Below are 16,305 nucleotides of genomic sequence, written 5' to 3' on the forward strand. Positions count from 1 at the left end.
GTTGTTTCCACTTCGTGTTCTTCTATACAACTTCTGTACCACGCTCGCATTTTACTGATAGCTGTTCTATGGTGGCCTTTCTTCCTAGCTCATCAGCTTAACAATTGCCTACGATTCCGCTATGGCCTGGCACTCATACCAGTTTTATCACAAACAAACTCTGAACTGCGGACGAATCGTTTCGACGATTCAGAGCGGGTGAAAACGACACCATGGATAAGCCACCCGGCGGAAGACCTGTGACGACGAATACCGATCAAATCATGGAAAACATCGTGTTAGACCGGCATGTGGCATCTCGTGACATCGCCCAGAAGATGGAAGTTAGTCACCAAACCATTTTAAACCATCTGCAGAAGGCTGGATACACAAAAAAGCTTGATGTTTGGGTGCCGCCTGCGATATGCTGCTGAAACGAAACGAACTCAACCCATTTTTGAAGCGGATAGTGACTGGCGGCGAAAAATGAATTACATACGACAATAGCAAGCGAAAACGGTCGTAGTCGAAGGACGGTGAATCGTCCCAAACAGTGGCTAAGCCGGGATTGCCGGTCAGGAAGGTTTTGCTGTGTATTTGATGGGATTGGTTCTACCATCTACTGCGAACAACTGGACCGCTTGAAGCAGGCGATCGACCAGAAGCCTCCAGAATTGACCAACAGGAAGGGTGTAGCCCTGCTTAGATAACGTTATTTTTAAGTGCTGAAAAGATAACGTTTTTTTAAAGAAAACTGAAAGCGAGAATATTCCCTTTTAACGGTTGTGAGAGAGAGAACGAAAAATAAAACAAGTGTTCGTCTCGCAGACGTACGTTATCTAAGCAGGGGTAGTGTTCCAGCAAGACAACGCCAGATCACACACTTCGTTGATGACTCGTCAGAAACTACGGGAGCTCGAATCGGAGGTTTTATCGCATCCATCAAATAGCCCGGACATAGCGCCAAGTGTTTACCACCTGCTCTGGTCCATGGCGAATGCCCTTCTTTGTGTAAAGTCGAACCCAAAAGAGGCTTGTGAAAAGTGGCTGTCCGAGTTCTTCGCAAATAAGGAGGGGGGTTTTGCGAGGAGGGTATAATGAAGTTGCCGTCAAGATGGAAATAGATTATCGAACGAAACGGCGCATATTTGAACTAAATCCGATCACAGTAACACTTTTTATAAAGCATTGAATAAAGAGCAAAAAAGCGGAAGGGAGATATTTGACAACCTAATATTTTTCAACTTTGCGATGAACTTAATTACATTTTCGGCGATGAGGTTCCATTAAGGACCAGTTTTATCGTCGTTAAAGTCATACCAAAATGAATTTCATGAAGATCGCCCAAAATCAGTTGTTGCTCCGGAAACTATTGATATTGTACTCAAACTAATAGTGCAAAATACTACTGCTTATCGTAGGATTGAGACAACTATAGGAACTAGTGGGACCAGCATATAGTACATTCAATATGGCCTGAACATTGAACTGTCGCTCAAAAAGAGGATCACTCTCTACCATGACAATGCGATCTCTCACCGAGTAATCACTCTTCCGAATTTGAAAAATGTAATTTTGAGAAAAAAATTGGTTTAAATATAAACCATTGTAGCTGATTGAACTGAGTGGTTATACTTTAGAATGCAGTAACTCAAAAATACGAGATGTCGATAAAAAATTTAATGATTTGTTACACAAAATTTATGAAAAAGTATATTTTTTATTTCATACTAGCTGTGCCTTTTAAGAGCACAGTTTTAGTATAAAGTTCCCATTTAATAAGTTTCTCCAACTAATCGTTAATACATACATACATATGTATATAAATCTTAAACTTCAAAAAATTTTGCGGAAGGAAAAATACCAAAACTACACATTACTACAAGAGATCACTGCAGACGTCATGAGATGAACGAAATGCACTTTTAATTTATTAATTTTTCCTTTTTAAGAATTTGAAATCATTTTTACAATGCACATCATATTTCCAAGAACAATGGGACGGCAGGCCAGTGAAAATATTTTAATTCCAATATTTGCGGTAGTTTATTGCGCAGGTTAGGTGGGGTTGGCGGCAGCAGGGCGGTCATTTATTGAAAGCAACTTGAAAATTGCACAAAGCATTGCAATTGCATTTCAAAGATACTAAATCAAACGCTCATTCAACGCAGACAAGCAGTATGCTAATAGTTTACACACATATGCACATATGTAAGAATTTACAAACATATATATGGAAGGTGTGAGTGTGTATGTTTGTAAAATTGCACTTTCCACGATTTCAAACGCGGACTATCTTAATGGAAGAAGCGCACACACTTGACTGATTGAAAATGCTGATATGTTTGTGTATGTAAGCGTATATAGATATGTAAATATGCATGTATGTTTGCGTAAATATTATCTGTTTGTATATCTGCTAAGCAGCAAAAGCTATTCAGCCAATCAAGCATTTCATTGCCGTTAGTATTTTAATTAGAACACAAGTCAAGGATCAAAATGCAATAAAAGGCGCGAAAAATGAGAGAAAGTGCGCATGCATTTCCCCAACCAATTCTCCAACTTATACATACTTCATTATGATTATGTACATAGTATGTCAAGAAGTGGAGCCAAGAGCAGGCAACCAGACCAAACAAGTTGATGTTCCCACACAATCAACTGCATGGACCAATAAAGTATATGTAAGTTCAATTGTGCAATAATAACGGTTTCAGCGAAATAAGCCTTTAATAGTATAAATATTTATATGTGTATGTGCATCCATCCCGCTGCTAATCCAATTAAATTCAGAGCGACAAGGCGCTGGAGGTGGCCTCTCGAGTTGTGTCGGTCGGCGGGCGGTTGGTTAGCAACCGGCCATTTCAGAACGCAGTCGCAATCAAAAGACATAGTGCGCTCGCGAAGGCAAGACGCGTTGTTGTGGGCGCACATCTTCATCATCCACACTCAGCAAAGAAATACACAAATTTGTTCATATGTATGTATGTGGGTATGTATGTACTTAGTCACTGACTAGTTTGCAAATTGCAAAACAAATAATTCAGCATATGGACGACGGCGCATTTGTGTGCCCCACTTGTATCTACAAAACTATAGGAAAGAATAATACTATACTGTAAACAACAACACATTGGAAATGTGTATTTGGAGAGATCATGTGAAATGACAATTTATGACATTTGACAGAGCAAATGTGGGGATAAGTAACTGTAACTGTGGAACTGTTGTATACCACTGTGTCCAAAAAATAAGGTGACATTTGAATTTAAACTGCGCGCGTCGAAGGATTTAGAGAATTATTTGTTTTTAGGTTGGTAGTACTGTCAGTCACATTTATGTATGTCAAATTTCATGTCAAAATATTCGTTAGTGTTTGAGATACGTGTCGTTTTGTGAGCTGCTAAAAGTGAGTTTTTCGTTTTTTGCGATGTCGAAATTTGTTGAGCAAAGAATTTGCATTACATTTTGTATACGGAACCAATTTTCAGCTGCGGATACGTTGAGGATGGTGCAGAAAGCCTTTGGTGATGAGGCTATGTCTAAAAAAAATGTTTACAAGTGGTATAGTGAGTTCCAAGCCGGCCGTGAACGTGTCGAAGACGAAGAGCGTCCAGGGCGACCATCAACCTCAACCGACGAAGCTCACGTTCAACAAATCAAAGATTTGGTGTTGAAAAACCGTCGATTAACAATTAGAGACCTTGCTGATGAAGTTGGCTTATCGAAAGGCTCAGCCAATACCATTTTGAAGGATGTTTTGGGCCTCAAGCGCGTCAAATCTCGACTGGTACCGAAAACATTGAATTTTTTGGAAAAAAATTGTGATCATTTCGCCAAAAACTCAACCCAAATCGTTCCGCAACCACCGTATTCATCTGATCTTGCGCCGTGCGACTTCTGGCTGTTCACCAAGCTCAAAAGACCGCTCCGGAGACACCGTTTTTATACGATAGAGGAGATTCAAGCCGCGGCGAAGACGGAACTGAAGGCCCCGGAAAGTGACTACAACCAGTTTCGAAGATTGGAAAATCCGTTGGTATAAGTGCATTGCATCGGGAGGGGAAAAAACGAGCCGAAACCAAAAAAAAAACACGCCAAAGCCGCTCAAAAATCGAGATGATGCTCATTGTTTTTTCGATATTCGTGGATTGGTGCATCATAAATTTGTTCCGTAGGGATAGACAATCAACAACAAGTCTCCGCATTGGTCACTTCTTTACTTGCCCCACTAACCCTACTCATCTAACATCCCTCTCCCTTTGGCCCGACCCGGACGAAACAGCACGTTTCTTAGGCCTTGCGTTAGATGACGTCGACGACAACTTGGCTAACCCTTACTATCCTAACGGGGATTAGGTACCCGTTAGAAAAACAAGTTATTTTTGGCCGTATTGCTTCGTTTGAGATAAAACAAATTTCGCTGAAAGAGCTGAAGTGCTTATGAAAAGTGTTTCGAGGACTAGAAATATCGTTGGCATTATTGTTTTACATTTCGTAGGGATTACGTGAAGTCAAAACCAACCGTCGTCCCTTTTACAAAACGAAGATCTCTTCCGCGTTTGAGATCCCTATAGAACGTTGGAAGTGTCTAAGGAGGTCAAATTCCTAGGCTTCACATTAGACTCAACCGAACGGTGAAATAGTCATGTAGAATTAACACTATCCAAATCCACCACAGCACTCATATGTAGACGCCTGGCCGGTGGATCCTGGGGCTGCATGCCAAGTATCATCAGGTGGCTGTATACCATGAACGTAAGGCCTATTGTCACTTTTAGAGCGGTGGCTTGGGCAACACAGTCTTTGCTAGGTTTTCAACTATCGAAGCTGTATCATGCTGGAGCTTACACCGCTTCATCTAGTAATCAAACAGGCATTGAAGCATACCATCCTATTCATGGCAGCAGAGGGGTATGGTAAAATGATGATAGTTTCATCTCGGCAAATGAAAGCCTTAGGGCAAGACACACCACTGGCCCTTCTTCCAAGAGTTGGCGTTATTGATATGATAAACTTCACAAAAAAGTTTGAAGTTACTCTAGGCAGTAAGGCGGAGTGGACTGATTCCACACGCGGCCTACTACTGTGATGCAGCACTATCTAGGGGTGACGCGTACCAAGTTATCTATATACTCAGCGATAATCAAGCGGCACTAAAAGCCATCTCAGCCTATGAGAACAAATCGCTACTAGACGAGGAGTGTATAGGAAGAAGTTCTGGGTGCCAGGGCATAAAGGGGTAGCCGGCAACGAGCTAGCCGACGAACTCTCCCGCTCTACTGCGGCTTCTAGGATGATTGTCGCGCTCTATACTGTTCACTGCAGGCTCAAGAAACACCTGTCCAAAATGGATATGACCTTTTGTGCAAACTGCCGGTTTTGCGACATGGAACCGATTACTGTTACTTAGACCCAACGGTCGTTTGAGTGGATAGCGGTATAATCTTCACCGTTGCCTCGAACAAAAATTATTAGAAAACCCTGTATATGTTAATTTACGTGAAGTGAATTAGTTTTCCATACAATAACTAGATTTTGATCGGACAGTGAAAAATAATTTGTCAAATAAAGAAGCTTTCCATACAAGAACTTGATTTTGATGGCTCTTTTTGGATGGCAGTTATATGCTATAACGATCCGATATCGGACGGTTTCGGCAAGTGGCCAGATCCTTTACAAGGACGAGTGCGAAATTTCACATCGATATATCAAAATCTGAGGAACTATTCATTGTCTGTGCAGGATTTTTCCCTACCAAACCCACCATTAATGAGTCAATTAATGTGCTTTTTGTGACTTTACTAAGGATGCCGATTGCAACGAAAATTAGCATGCAAATTAGATGTTAAATACTGTTTTAACAATAGTAAAACTCATAATGAAAAATTCTACTATAAAGTTAAAAGAAATGAACTTGTACCATATAATCACAAAACGTTAAATTTGCATTTGAAATAACGATGTATATTATTACGTAAACAATTAGATGACAAAAAAAATATTTGGTAAATAACAGGTGTTTCCGTTGTCGTTTGTTGACTTTTAGTTGCACGCCGTTGTAGGCTGTACTCCATACAAACACATACATATGTATGTATGTATGCATAAGCATGTCTCTATGGTATATATGTACGTGTAATATCAAATGTATACTCAAGTGTTAATGAACAATAAACCAAATTAGAAAATATTGTTTTATTTGATAAAAGGGCGTTTAGGAGAAATAAATTTTACACCATACAGCAGAGCTGCAATTAAAAATTAGCACGAGCGATAACATATGTAAGTAAAGTTTGAAGACAATTTGAAAATGTTATCATATGTTGAGCTTACACTTAGACACACAGCGATTAATTACAGCGCCATCTCCAGTTTCGCTGTTAAAACATTTACTCCAGAATACAGATTTGATTATCATTCATAGGTGAAAAAATTTAATATATGTATTAATTTTTGACATATTTAATGTAATCTTCTTAAATATAAGAAGTTTTCTGTTCAAGAACTTGATTTTTTCGGCAGTTTGCTTGGCAGTTATGTGTATGCTATAGTGGTCCGATCTGAACAATTTCTTCGGAGATTGCACCTTTGTTTAGGCAATAATCCATGCCAAATTTTTTGAAGATATCTCACGAAATAAAAAATTTTCCATAAAATACTTCATTTTGATGTTTCAGTTTGTATGACAGCCTTGTATATGCCATAGCGGTCCGGATATCGGAGTTTCCGACAAATGAACTTCTTGGATAGAAAAGACTTGTGCAAAATTACAGATCGATATCTCAAAAACTAAAGAACTAGTGCACGTACATACGTATATACCGACGGACATGACTAAATTTACTCAGCTCGATATCCTACGTTCCGTTCTAAATGTTATAAATTTGGTAGCAAACTTAATATAAAGTGTGCAGGGTATAGAAATGTACAACAATTAATTATAATATTATTCTACAAGCCGATGCAATAAGTATTGGACCGTTTTCTGCCTGAAACTAAAATAAATATTTAGTTTATTGTTCTAATTGTTTATTTGCAGTGAAGAATATTTATTTATTTGGTCAAGTTCCATTGATCATCCACTAATATGATCCAACTATTAAAATACTTGCCTATATACATATGTATGTACATACATACATACATAGGTGATATACGCTATAGCTACATAATAATGCAGTTCAATTCTAGTTTTTATTACAGAAAGAATTTCCCTATGCCTCATTTATTGGCCAATTGCCAAATTAGATGAATAAATGCAGAACAATTTAACGATGCTTTACTTGGGCAACCGAAATCACTTTGTTAACTGAAATACTGACACATATCCAATGCATTTCGATGCAATACCATTTTGCGATAAACATGTGCACACGCCTTTACACACATGCTTCAATAAATTGTAACAGAAAAGTACACGGAAATTGTGAATAAAATGCAAAATTAAAAAAAAGTATTCATCAATATTTATTCTGTCGCCTTCAAAGTAATTCCTACCAGATGTAATACTAAGAAAAAATCACAAATCAAAAAAATTAAATACGGTCACAGTGGTAATATTTTTGAAAAAAAAAATTAGCTTTATCGGGACGAGTCTAACTGGAACGCATTTCATACCCGAAATATCCACCAAAATCATTCGAGCGGACTCGCGAAAGATATCGGGCTCTCATGTCATCTCTCTAACACTTACCTGTCGATTTTCAAGCACCATATCCTTCACTTTTTTTTAATATTTTCATCAGTTTAAGAGGTCGAAGGTCGGCCATGGCAAGTCTTCAACGATTTTGCATAGTAATTAAGGAGAGTCCTACCAACTTAGGAAAATTAATTTTTTTGAAATATCATTTGCACGAAGAATTTAATTACAATTTCTGGGTGCTTTTTTGTTCCAATATATGTACTTATGTATATGTAGTACGATGAGTGGGCAAAATATATTAATTGGGTGATTCTAGCTTGTTTTCCAGCTTTGGGCGCATTCTCAAAAGTGTTAATAAATCATGGTGTGAAAATAAAAAATGTACACACATATTTCAAATCGCGATAAAAATTTGGAAAGCAATAAATATTAAAAGCAATTTCTTTATCAATCAATGAAAATAATTTATTTTGGCATTTTTGCATTATATAGTAGCGTCTTTAAACGCGCACGTGTAAGAGCAGCTGAAATTTTAAATCAAACACATTAGCATTTGACGCGATTCCACTTGCTGCTACAATACTAAGGAATACCCTTTGTATTTTATGGTACATTTGAACATCGTATGTATGTAAATATATACATACACATGTAACAATTAGAATGAATGGCAAATTTGAAGCACTTAAAATTGCGAAATTTTCATCAAATAGAAAATATGTGAACTTTGGAATCAACTATGCATTGTATTTTTTCTAATTTTACGGTTCCTTGACGAAATTGACCGAGTAATTTCCATTAAATAAATGTGTAAGCCATACATACATACCTTAAATTGATAACCAGAAGCAAAGTTCATTATACATTTCAAGGTCCTTCAATATAAAATGAAAAAATTTGATTCCTTTCAAGCATACATACAGTTATGGACAATGCAATAGGGACAAGCTTTCAGATTTTCTGAAGGTCAATAAAAAAACAACTTTAAAAGGAATTAGTTTATCTTATCTGCATTGCTAATGTGAAAGAAATCTTAAATTGAATTTAAGGAAAACGTTTAAATAACAAGTAAATGGCGATTGGTCTAATCTGTCTCATAACCTTCCCTAGATAGCAAAATCAGTCTTTTATAACATAATTCAGAAAGGTATCTTAATTTATGTTCTTCTTCTTTATTCTTCTTTACTGATTTACTGGATGATATACCAATTTTAAAAGCATTTTCCACTTAGCAAAAGGTGGCACAATCTGTTCAAGTATTTAGACATGACAGTGTCTGTCCATATTTTCTTTAATATAAAGTACTGACCCCACTCCTGGTCAAGATGAGTTTTAGCTTTTTTATTTTAGCGCTTTTCTTAGTGTTCCAAGTTATGTGCTTTTTAGAACCGTGCTCCCACCAATAATATTCCTCAAGCACTCAATTTTTTTTGTAGAATTCAAAAGGATTTAATTAAAATTTCACTTACTATTTTGATCATAACTGTAAGTGCTTAGGAAAATTATATATAATTATTTCACAAATAAAAATTAGACAAAATATTTCTTTATCTATGAATTTCTAATTTTGCTAATCAATATTCCAACTCAATTATAGTAATAACAACGAAAAGATTAAAATGTATACATCATTGTTTTTGTTTTCTCTTTTCCACAAGCTATATACTTTTGTTCTATACGCCTCCAAGTATAAATTGTAAATATGTATATATGTATGCAGGTACATCAGATTTTTCTATGCCTGCACTTTCTTAGACTGTATTCAAAATTTACCTGAAACCTTAGCGTAAATTAAGCTAAAATCAGGTTTTGTGCACGAAACGCAAACAAAAGAGATTACTCTAAGAAGTTGCAAGGAAGCAACAACTGCAGCATCAAAGGCATGCCCGTGTAGCTATATTTACCAGTGACATACTAACATGGAGTAAAGTGCGAGAAACTCGATATCTCACTGCAGCAGTTCTGCAAATAGCTACAACAACTATGTGCATATAAAAGTGGCAAGCATAATTCACTCGTCGCGGTTACTTCCACAAGTATGTTTGTTTAACGCCTGCCTGATCTCCGGTCTGCTCGCCGAACAGTCATCTGTTGGTTGACTTAAGTCCCTTTACTATTTTATCTTCGATCCACATGTTCGCTGTTGCACATGACGATTGTTTGCGTTTTGTTTCTGTTTGTTGCAGGAGTATTTCTACCTAAATACCTAGAATAGAATATCTACATACATGTGCACAAGTATATAAAATCAATTGAACTTCCCTAGAAAGGAAGCAAATAAGACTTATGACAAAATTGCCCTCCCTGCATTACCATTAATGAAGGAAGCAAAAAGCAAAATTAATACAAATGCAGACTGTTTACTATTTAGAATAAGTTTAAGGCGCCTTTAGGCAAAAGAAAGAAGTGACAAATTATTTTGCAATTTTCAAAAATGTATGTGTAAAAGTTTTTTTTTAATTTTGATAAGTTTTATATTTATTAAAAATTTGCGTGAACTTTCGCAATCAAACACGCAAACACAATTCACACATACTTATAACAGTGAATGGAAAATGGAAATTTAAAAAATTCCCCATTTTCGTCACACTAAAAAATTCGAAAAATGAAAAATCGAATGATAAGAGATTATTTTTAATTTATATGTGGGCATTTGTTTTTGACGTTTAGTATATGCAAAATACACAAACTTATGTACATATGTATACATATAGAAATATAGAAGCCTTCAGTATCCGTGCTTGTGTGATACAAAAATCTATAAGCGTATTTAATGTATTTTTTGACAAGAATTCAGATGTTCAGTGTTATGCGCCAATTTTTCTACTCAGTGGATTCTCACAACATTCTCGCACGCAAATCAGAAAAAGCGCTTAATTTTTTGTGGTGCAGTAAAAATTATAAATATAAAAGAAGAGGCGTAGTGACGTCGTTTCTGGCAAAAAATTAAAAGATCTGTTAAATTTGTATTGTTTTGTGTGTATTCGTAACATTCATATATTTAAAAGATCGGTTAAAATATGTATTGCTTTGTATGTGTACGGGACATGCATACACTTGTACACTTAATTGTAACTACTACATTATGTACGAGATATGAATATGAATTAAAAAATATTTTTATTTATTCACAGAGGCTTACTGCGTTAAAATCAAAATTAATGTATAATTGTGCTTGCGATAGACATACTACCATGAGCAAAAAATAGTACGACTTTACTAATAATTTTTAAATTCTTAATTTATTCTACAAAATCTATGTCGTCCATTTGTACCAACTTTTTTTTCAATCCTCGAAACAGTTGTTAAAGTCGATTTCCGGAATACTTTTTGATTAAAAACTATTTCCCCGGTCTTGGTTTGTCATCTGTTCTCGGCGTTCTGTGATTAATTTGTACCAATCCAAAACACTTGCTAGCGACAAAGAATGTTGGAAGGCCTATTCCAACAATCTGAACGTTTCGCCACCAGAAATTTGATTTCGCACACAAAATTTAATGTAACTTCTTTGTTTGCAGAATTTCACTTCTCGTAAAAATCGCCGAATGCACTTTAATTATTTCAGAAAGACAAGCGTATACTAAACACCAGTTATTATTTTAATGTGACATTGGATAGAACAGTATAATTGCTATTTGCTCGGCTCCCACGACAGTCGGGTCTACGTAATCAAAACGGACCCGGATTGTATCCGGCCAAGGACTGTCAACTCGGCAAAATCCTGCCGCTACAACCACAACTGCAATATGCTATAGTGATCCGATCTAAACCATTTTTTCGGAGATCACACCATTACCTTGGGCAATAAACTGAGAAAATAGTTCGCGAATATACAGCCAGACATAGTGAAATCGACTCAGCTCACCATACTAATATTTTACATATTATAGGATTTTCGACGTTTCCTTCTGGGTATTAACAAACTTGGTGGCAAACTTAAAAGTAGATAATTATTATACCCAAGTTATTCATAAATGAACTTTGTTAAGTATTTGTATTTGCTTCAAAGGAAAACCAATAACATGCAATTTCTAAGGGATGCGGAATGTGTAACAGGTAGAATATGAGCATATTATACGTATGCATATACTCGTATGTATGTCAAAGCAAATCGTCCATTTGTTTTTTCCTATATGCTTTTAAAATAAACACAATTGAATGTGTTAAACATTCACTAGAATATACTACATTACAACTTACCACTTTTAGATTGTTCATCTATCGTTTCCATTGCGTCCATATAACTTTTTTAATATTCAAGCTATTTTATGTATATAATTTGTTAAATTGTTAACCTTCTCGCAGAGAGGTCACGTAATATTAGATTCGAATTAAGCACTTAACTTCAATAATTCAACTAAATTCCATAAATGTAAATTTTAAAATGCGCAAACACCAGCGTACATTGTACAATAACTGGGTTTGCAGCTGTTGACCGACCGGCGATGGAAAACACTCGTAACTTAGGGGAAAAGCAACAAACACCTGGTTTAAAAGTAACACAATTTTTACCGAACGATTGCTATTTTAAAAAGAAATATTATTTTCTTTAAAATCTCACTTATATTATTAGCACCACAAATTGTACTGAACCACTTCTATAAAGACTTCTTTGAAATTTTTGCCACTGCGCGCACGGTTTCAAGGGCGCGTAAAATATTTAAAGCCTTTTGTTCTGCTCGTCTTACCAAATTCAGTTTTCTTTCAAATAAACTTTCCTCTTTTTATTTCTTTTCTTCACTCTTTTATTGTGTAAGTTGATAACATTTTTCTGATTTTGTATGCCATTTACACATCAAATAATTTAGAAAAATCCTCATTTTGTATCCCAATGAGAAAATTACTTTTCACCGCCGCATCCGCAAAATTCCAAAGTGAACCGAACATAAAATGCAAAACAACCACAAACAAATACACTGCGACGCTGCGGTACGAATACGGCGAAATTCAAGTAACTGCGGCGCTCTGCCTTCAAAAATTGAACTTCAACGGACAGATAAATGCAATGGAAAAGTGAGGTTACGCTGTGTTCAATTAGCTCTGACGCTGTCAAAGGATGTTTTTATTGCTAAAAGATAAGAACGCGTTTTCTAACATGCTACTGCTACACAGGTGTCGCTGTGAATTTTCTCAATTCATATAAATTTGTTTAATTGTTATAAGTGAGAGAAATAACAAAAGCATTATTCAATGTAGCTTGTTTTAATTGAATGACCTACTGAAATATATTATTAAATATAAGTATGAATACATTTTAGAATTCATCAATGTAATGCATTTATATATGTACATGTATATGGTATATGGAAGTATATGCTTGGAAATAATTGTGTGATACGTTTGTATTACTAAATTAATTCATTATATTTATTTATTACCATTTCCGTAAGTTTTAAGTATGAACAATGTTTTCAAACTCGGTATTCGGTTAGCCATACATACTGCTCATTGTATTTATATGTCACTAGCGTAAACAGTACATCAATGCAACAATACGTCAAACAGTACAACTGACAGTTCTTCAATACGTCCATCAGTATATATTTGTTTGTCAATCCTTCCAGTAGTTCAGAATTGGCGTAATAACTTCGTTTATTATTGTGGAATTAAGACTAAAACTTTTTAATGTAGAATTTTATTCCGTTTCCGGTCGCAGTTTCCAATTTTCAATAACTGTCAAAATTCAAAATGTTAGCACCGGATAAGTATCTCTCTCCAATGAAACAAATGACTGGTGCCGAAGAAAATCGACACTTTTTGCGGGCATTCATACACACATATAGAGACTTGCCAGTGTTATGGGACACTTCGTTACGAGATTACACAAATCGCGATAAACGCGCTGAAGCATATGAACAACTTGTACCCATCTATCGCTACCTCAAGCGAGATGCAAATGTCGAAGACGTTAAGAAAAAAATCAACACGCTGCGCACAAACTATCGCAAAGAACTGAAAGTTGTGGAAAGTGCGCGACGCAATGGAACCATTCATCATCCACGTTGTTGGACTTTTCTTGAATTAGATTTCCTACGCAACACCGAAAAGTTTCTAGCTGTCAATCCCAGTACGCGAGGTGATTCATTTTCCGCATTCAGTGAGAATTCACAAACACAATCCTCTTTCCTGGATCCACCAGGTTCCAGTTATAATTTTCGCTCCATGATGGGAGCAAACACAGTGCAATCACCTCCCAGTATTGCCGAAATGTTCCACAAATCTTTTGGGCATACGCAAAAGTTGGAGCCAGAGCAAACTCCACCACCGTCTGCACCACAAGTGGCAAGTACGAGTTCATCATTAAATGGACAGACGGTAAATTCATCAGATTACAATCACACAGGGCAACAAGCAGATTCTGTAACTAGCTCAGCAAAACGTTTGCGTTTTTCACCGGCGAATGCCACAGGTGGTACCGGTCAAACGCCAGATGAGCTACTTAGTATTGCTTGTGACTACCTTTCCAGCACATTTCCTGAAGAGGAATCTATCGCACGGACCTGGACTCATAAGCTCAAACGTTTACAACGTGAGCAACGTTTATTGGCGGAAAAATTCATTAATGAAATACTTTTTGAGGCGGAATCAGGTACATTACATCGTGGGTCGGTGCATATTAATAGTTTCGAACCATTTGTGCGTTTTGAAGAACAATCAAGTAATGATCAAGAAAATACCAAATCGCAAAGTCCCAGCGTACATACATCAACCACAACAATATCGCATGATGGTGAAATTAAATCTACTTCGAATGCTGGTGCATCTGAAAACGGCAATGCTACCGTTAATGAAAATGTATACGAAAACTATCAGAACTAAACATTACTTAATTACTTATAAGTATATGTATTAAGCTAAAATGTAAATATACTTATTATGTAGTGCTCAATGGTACTTCTATTATGTGGAATTTGTTATCAAAACGTTTTTAATTAAGTAAATTTGTCAATATATTTACATACATATAAACATATAAACTAAAATTAATGATTTTATTAAACAATTATTCTAATGACTAGCAGGGAAGTAAGTAATTCATGAAATTAAACTATACCGTTACGCCAGTTTTCTCCATAAGTTTCAAATTTATTTTTAGTTGACGCGTTGATAATTTGACATACTACGCGCGCACCACAAAAATGGTGATGCCGCTGCAAACAACAAACTGGCACCAATCATTGGACGATGCAGGATCCACGCTATTGAGGCTATAATTAGTGCAAGGGACAATGATAACATGATATTAGCACCAACGGGGAACTGTGGATCCGGCGCTAAGACAGCGAGGAAAGCAATGCGGCTTACTGGGGGAATAATATACAATATTTATTTTATTCATAAATCCTATATTTTAAAAATACTTACACATAATATGTAATAGCTTGGATGTACACGTAACACCGAAGAACACCAAAACCCAACCCATAAAGCGATAGCCCCATGTAGTAAGCCGTTGCGCGTGATGTTCTCGCTTAAAAACTTCCGCAAGTCCGAGTTCGCCGTTATATACAAGCAGTATATCAACACCCCGACTGGTTCGATATGGCAATACTTTGTTATTCATCAATTTTCCTACTACAGTGTACTAAAATAAATATGTATTTATATTTAATATATAGCAACTTTAATTCTTTCTTTTACTTACCATTTCGCCCTCCATTCCAGCAAACGAAAATAGTAGACGTATGTCGCCTATTTCCGGATTAAAAACATCGTTTGTGTGGTAATATAGCCCTAAATGCATTTTAATTGTAGGATCGTCTGGCCTTGTATCGGAAGTCAATTCCACGTAGTTTGTAAATTTATTCTTGATTTCGTTACCCAGTTCGTATTTGCCAATGAAGACCGCGTCAGCAACTTGTGTTTGGCTTTCTATAGGAAAGCGATCAGGATTTTGATGTCCCGTTCGTATGTAAAAATTACGGGAGTCAATTAATTTGTCACGCCACTCGGTATAATAATAGTATGTACGACTTTCTGTTTGCACAGATGCAACACTTTCCCCATAATTGTGTTCCCTGTGAAGAAAAGCGATTATTTATATATGATTCCATAATAAAAAAAAAAAATCAGTAATAGACGTTTTGCAAATATTTTCCACACTTAAACAAAATTTATGTCTTATTCACTATAACTGATCTCACATTGACTCCTCCACCCATTGAAACATTTGTACCCGACGCTTCAATTTTACGGCAAGAACTTGTATGTTGTAGTCTGGTTCTGTAAGTGGTTCTCCAATTACAATAGATCCAGTCATATGTACTATCCGACCATTGTAATTGTATTCCAACTCTTCATTAGGATCCAAAGATATTGCATCATCAAGTGCTTCATCAAGAGATAAAATTGTGTGCACAGCTCGTCCCTATAATTACCAAAAATATAAATTTGTTGTTAAATTTAACATCAAGTTAGCAAGGCGAATTTACTTCATTCCAGGAGAGTACGCATAATCCTCCAGTAAAAAGTATACAGCCAAAAGTGGCTATTAACCAATTTGACCGGAATGCCTCCAAAAGCGCCATTACTAAACGCTCTACACACACTTATTTCTCAAAGATAAATGAAACATTTCATCTTAATGTTTAATATAATAGTGGTATATGTTTTCTCTAAAATAAGAGATTATATTGTTGCTAATTCTGAAGTCTTCTTCTGACAAAATGCGAAAAACATTA

The 16,305-nt window shown here is 36.1% G+C and overlaps 3 protein-coding genes across 5 annotated transcripts in view; 1 reads left to right on the forward strand and 2 right to left on the reverse strand.

The window, feature by feature from the left end:
• The window catches only part of LOC105229042 (protein ECT2), a 41,646-nt gene extending 29,084 nt beyond the window's left edge, over window positions 1–12,562 (reverse strand). Inside the window, exon 1 of one of the 3 annotated variants that reach the window (XR_007422995.1) lies at window positions 11,825–12,562. Coding sequence is in view for 2 of the 3 variants with exons in the window: in XM_049458398.1 (XP_049314355.1) it covers window positions 11,825–11,864 (40 nt within the window). In the remaining variant the exon portion in view is untranslated. The remainder of the gene's footprint in view (window positions 1–11,824) is intronic. The other 2 variants (XM_049458398.1, XM_049458395.1) reach the window with 2 other exon arrangements.
• A 124-nt stretch (window positions 12,563–12,686) lies between these two features.
• On the forward strand, window positions 12,687–14,602 carry LOC105229043 (uncharacterized). The gene has a single exon (XM_011209098.4). It carries the CDS (start codon window positions 13,313–13,315, stop codon window positions 14,441–14,443), a length of 1,131 nt encoding a protein of 376 aa, XP_011207400.2. The 5' UTR covers window positions 12,687–13,312; the 3' UTR covers window positions 14,444–14,602.
• Window positions 14,534–16,289, reverse strand: LOC105229044 (transmembrane protein 43 homolog). Its single transcript, XM_011209099.4, has 5 exons — window positions 16,057–16,289; window positions 15,769–15,992; window positions 15,270–15,642; window positions 14,990–15,209; window positions 14,534–14,928 (listed from the first exon to the last, which is right to left on the reverse strand). Exons 1-5 carry the CDS (start codon window positions 16,150–16,152, stop codon window positions 14,717–14,719), a joined length of 1,125 nt encoding a protein of 374 aa, XP_011207401.2. The 5' UTR covers window positions 16,153–16,289; the 3' UTR covers window positions 14,534–14,716.
• Between the last annotated feature and the right edge of the window lie 16 nt (window positions 16,290–16,305).

Source organism: Bactrocera dorsalis, chromosome 5 (genome assembly GCF_023373825.1).
Source record: "Bactrocera dorsalis isolate Fly_Bdor chromosome 5, ASM2337382v1, whole genome shotgun sequence".
In the NCBI taxonomy this organism is placed as follows: Eukaryota; Metazoa; Arthropoda; class Insecta; order Diptera; family Tephritidae; genus Bactrocera; species Bactrocera dorsalis.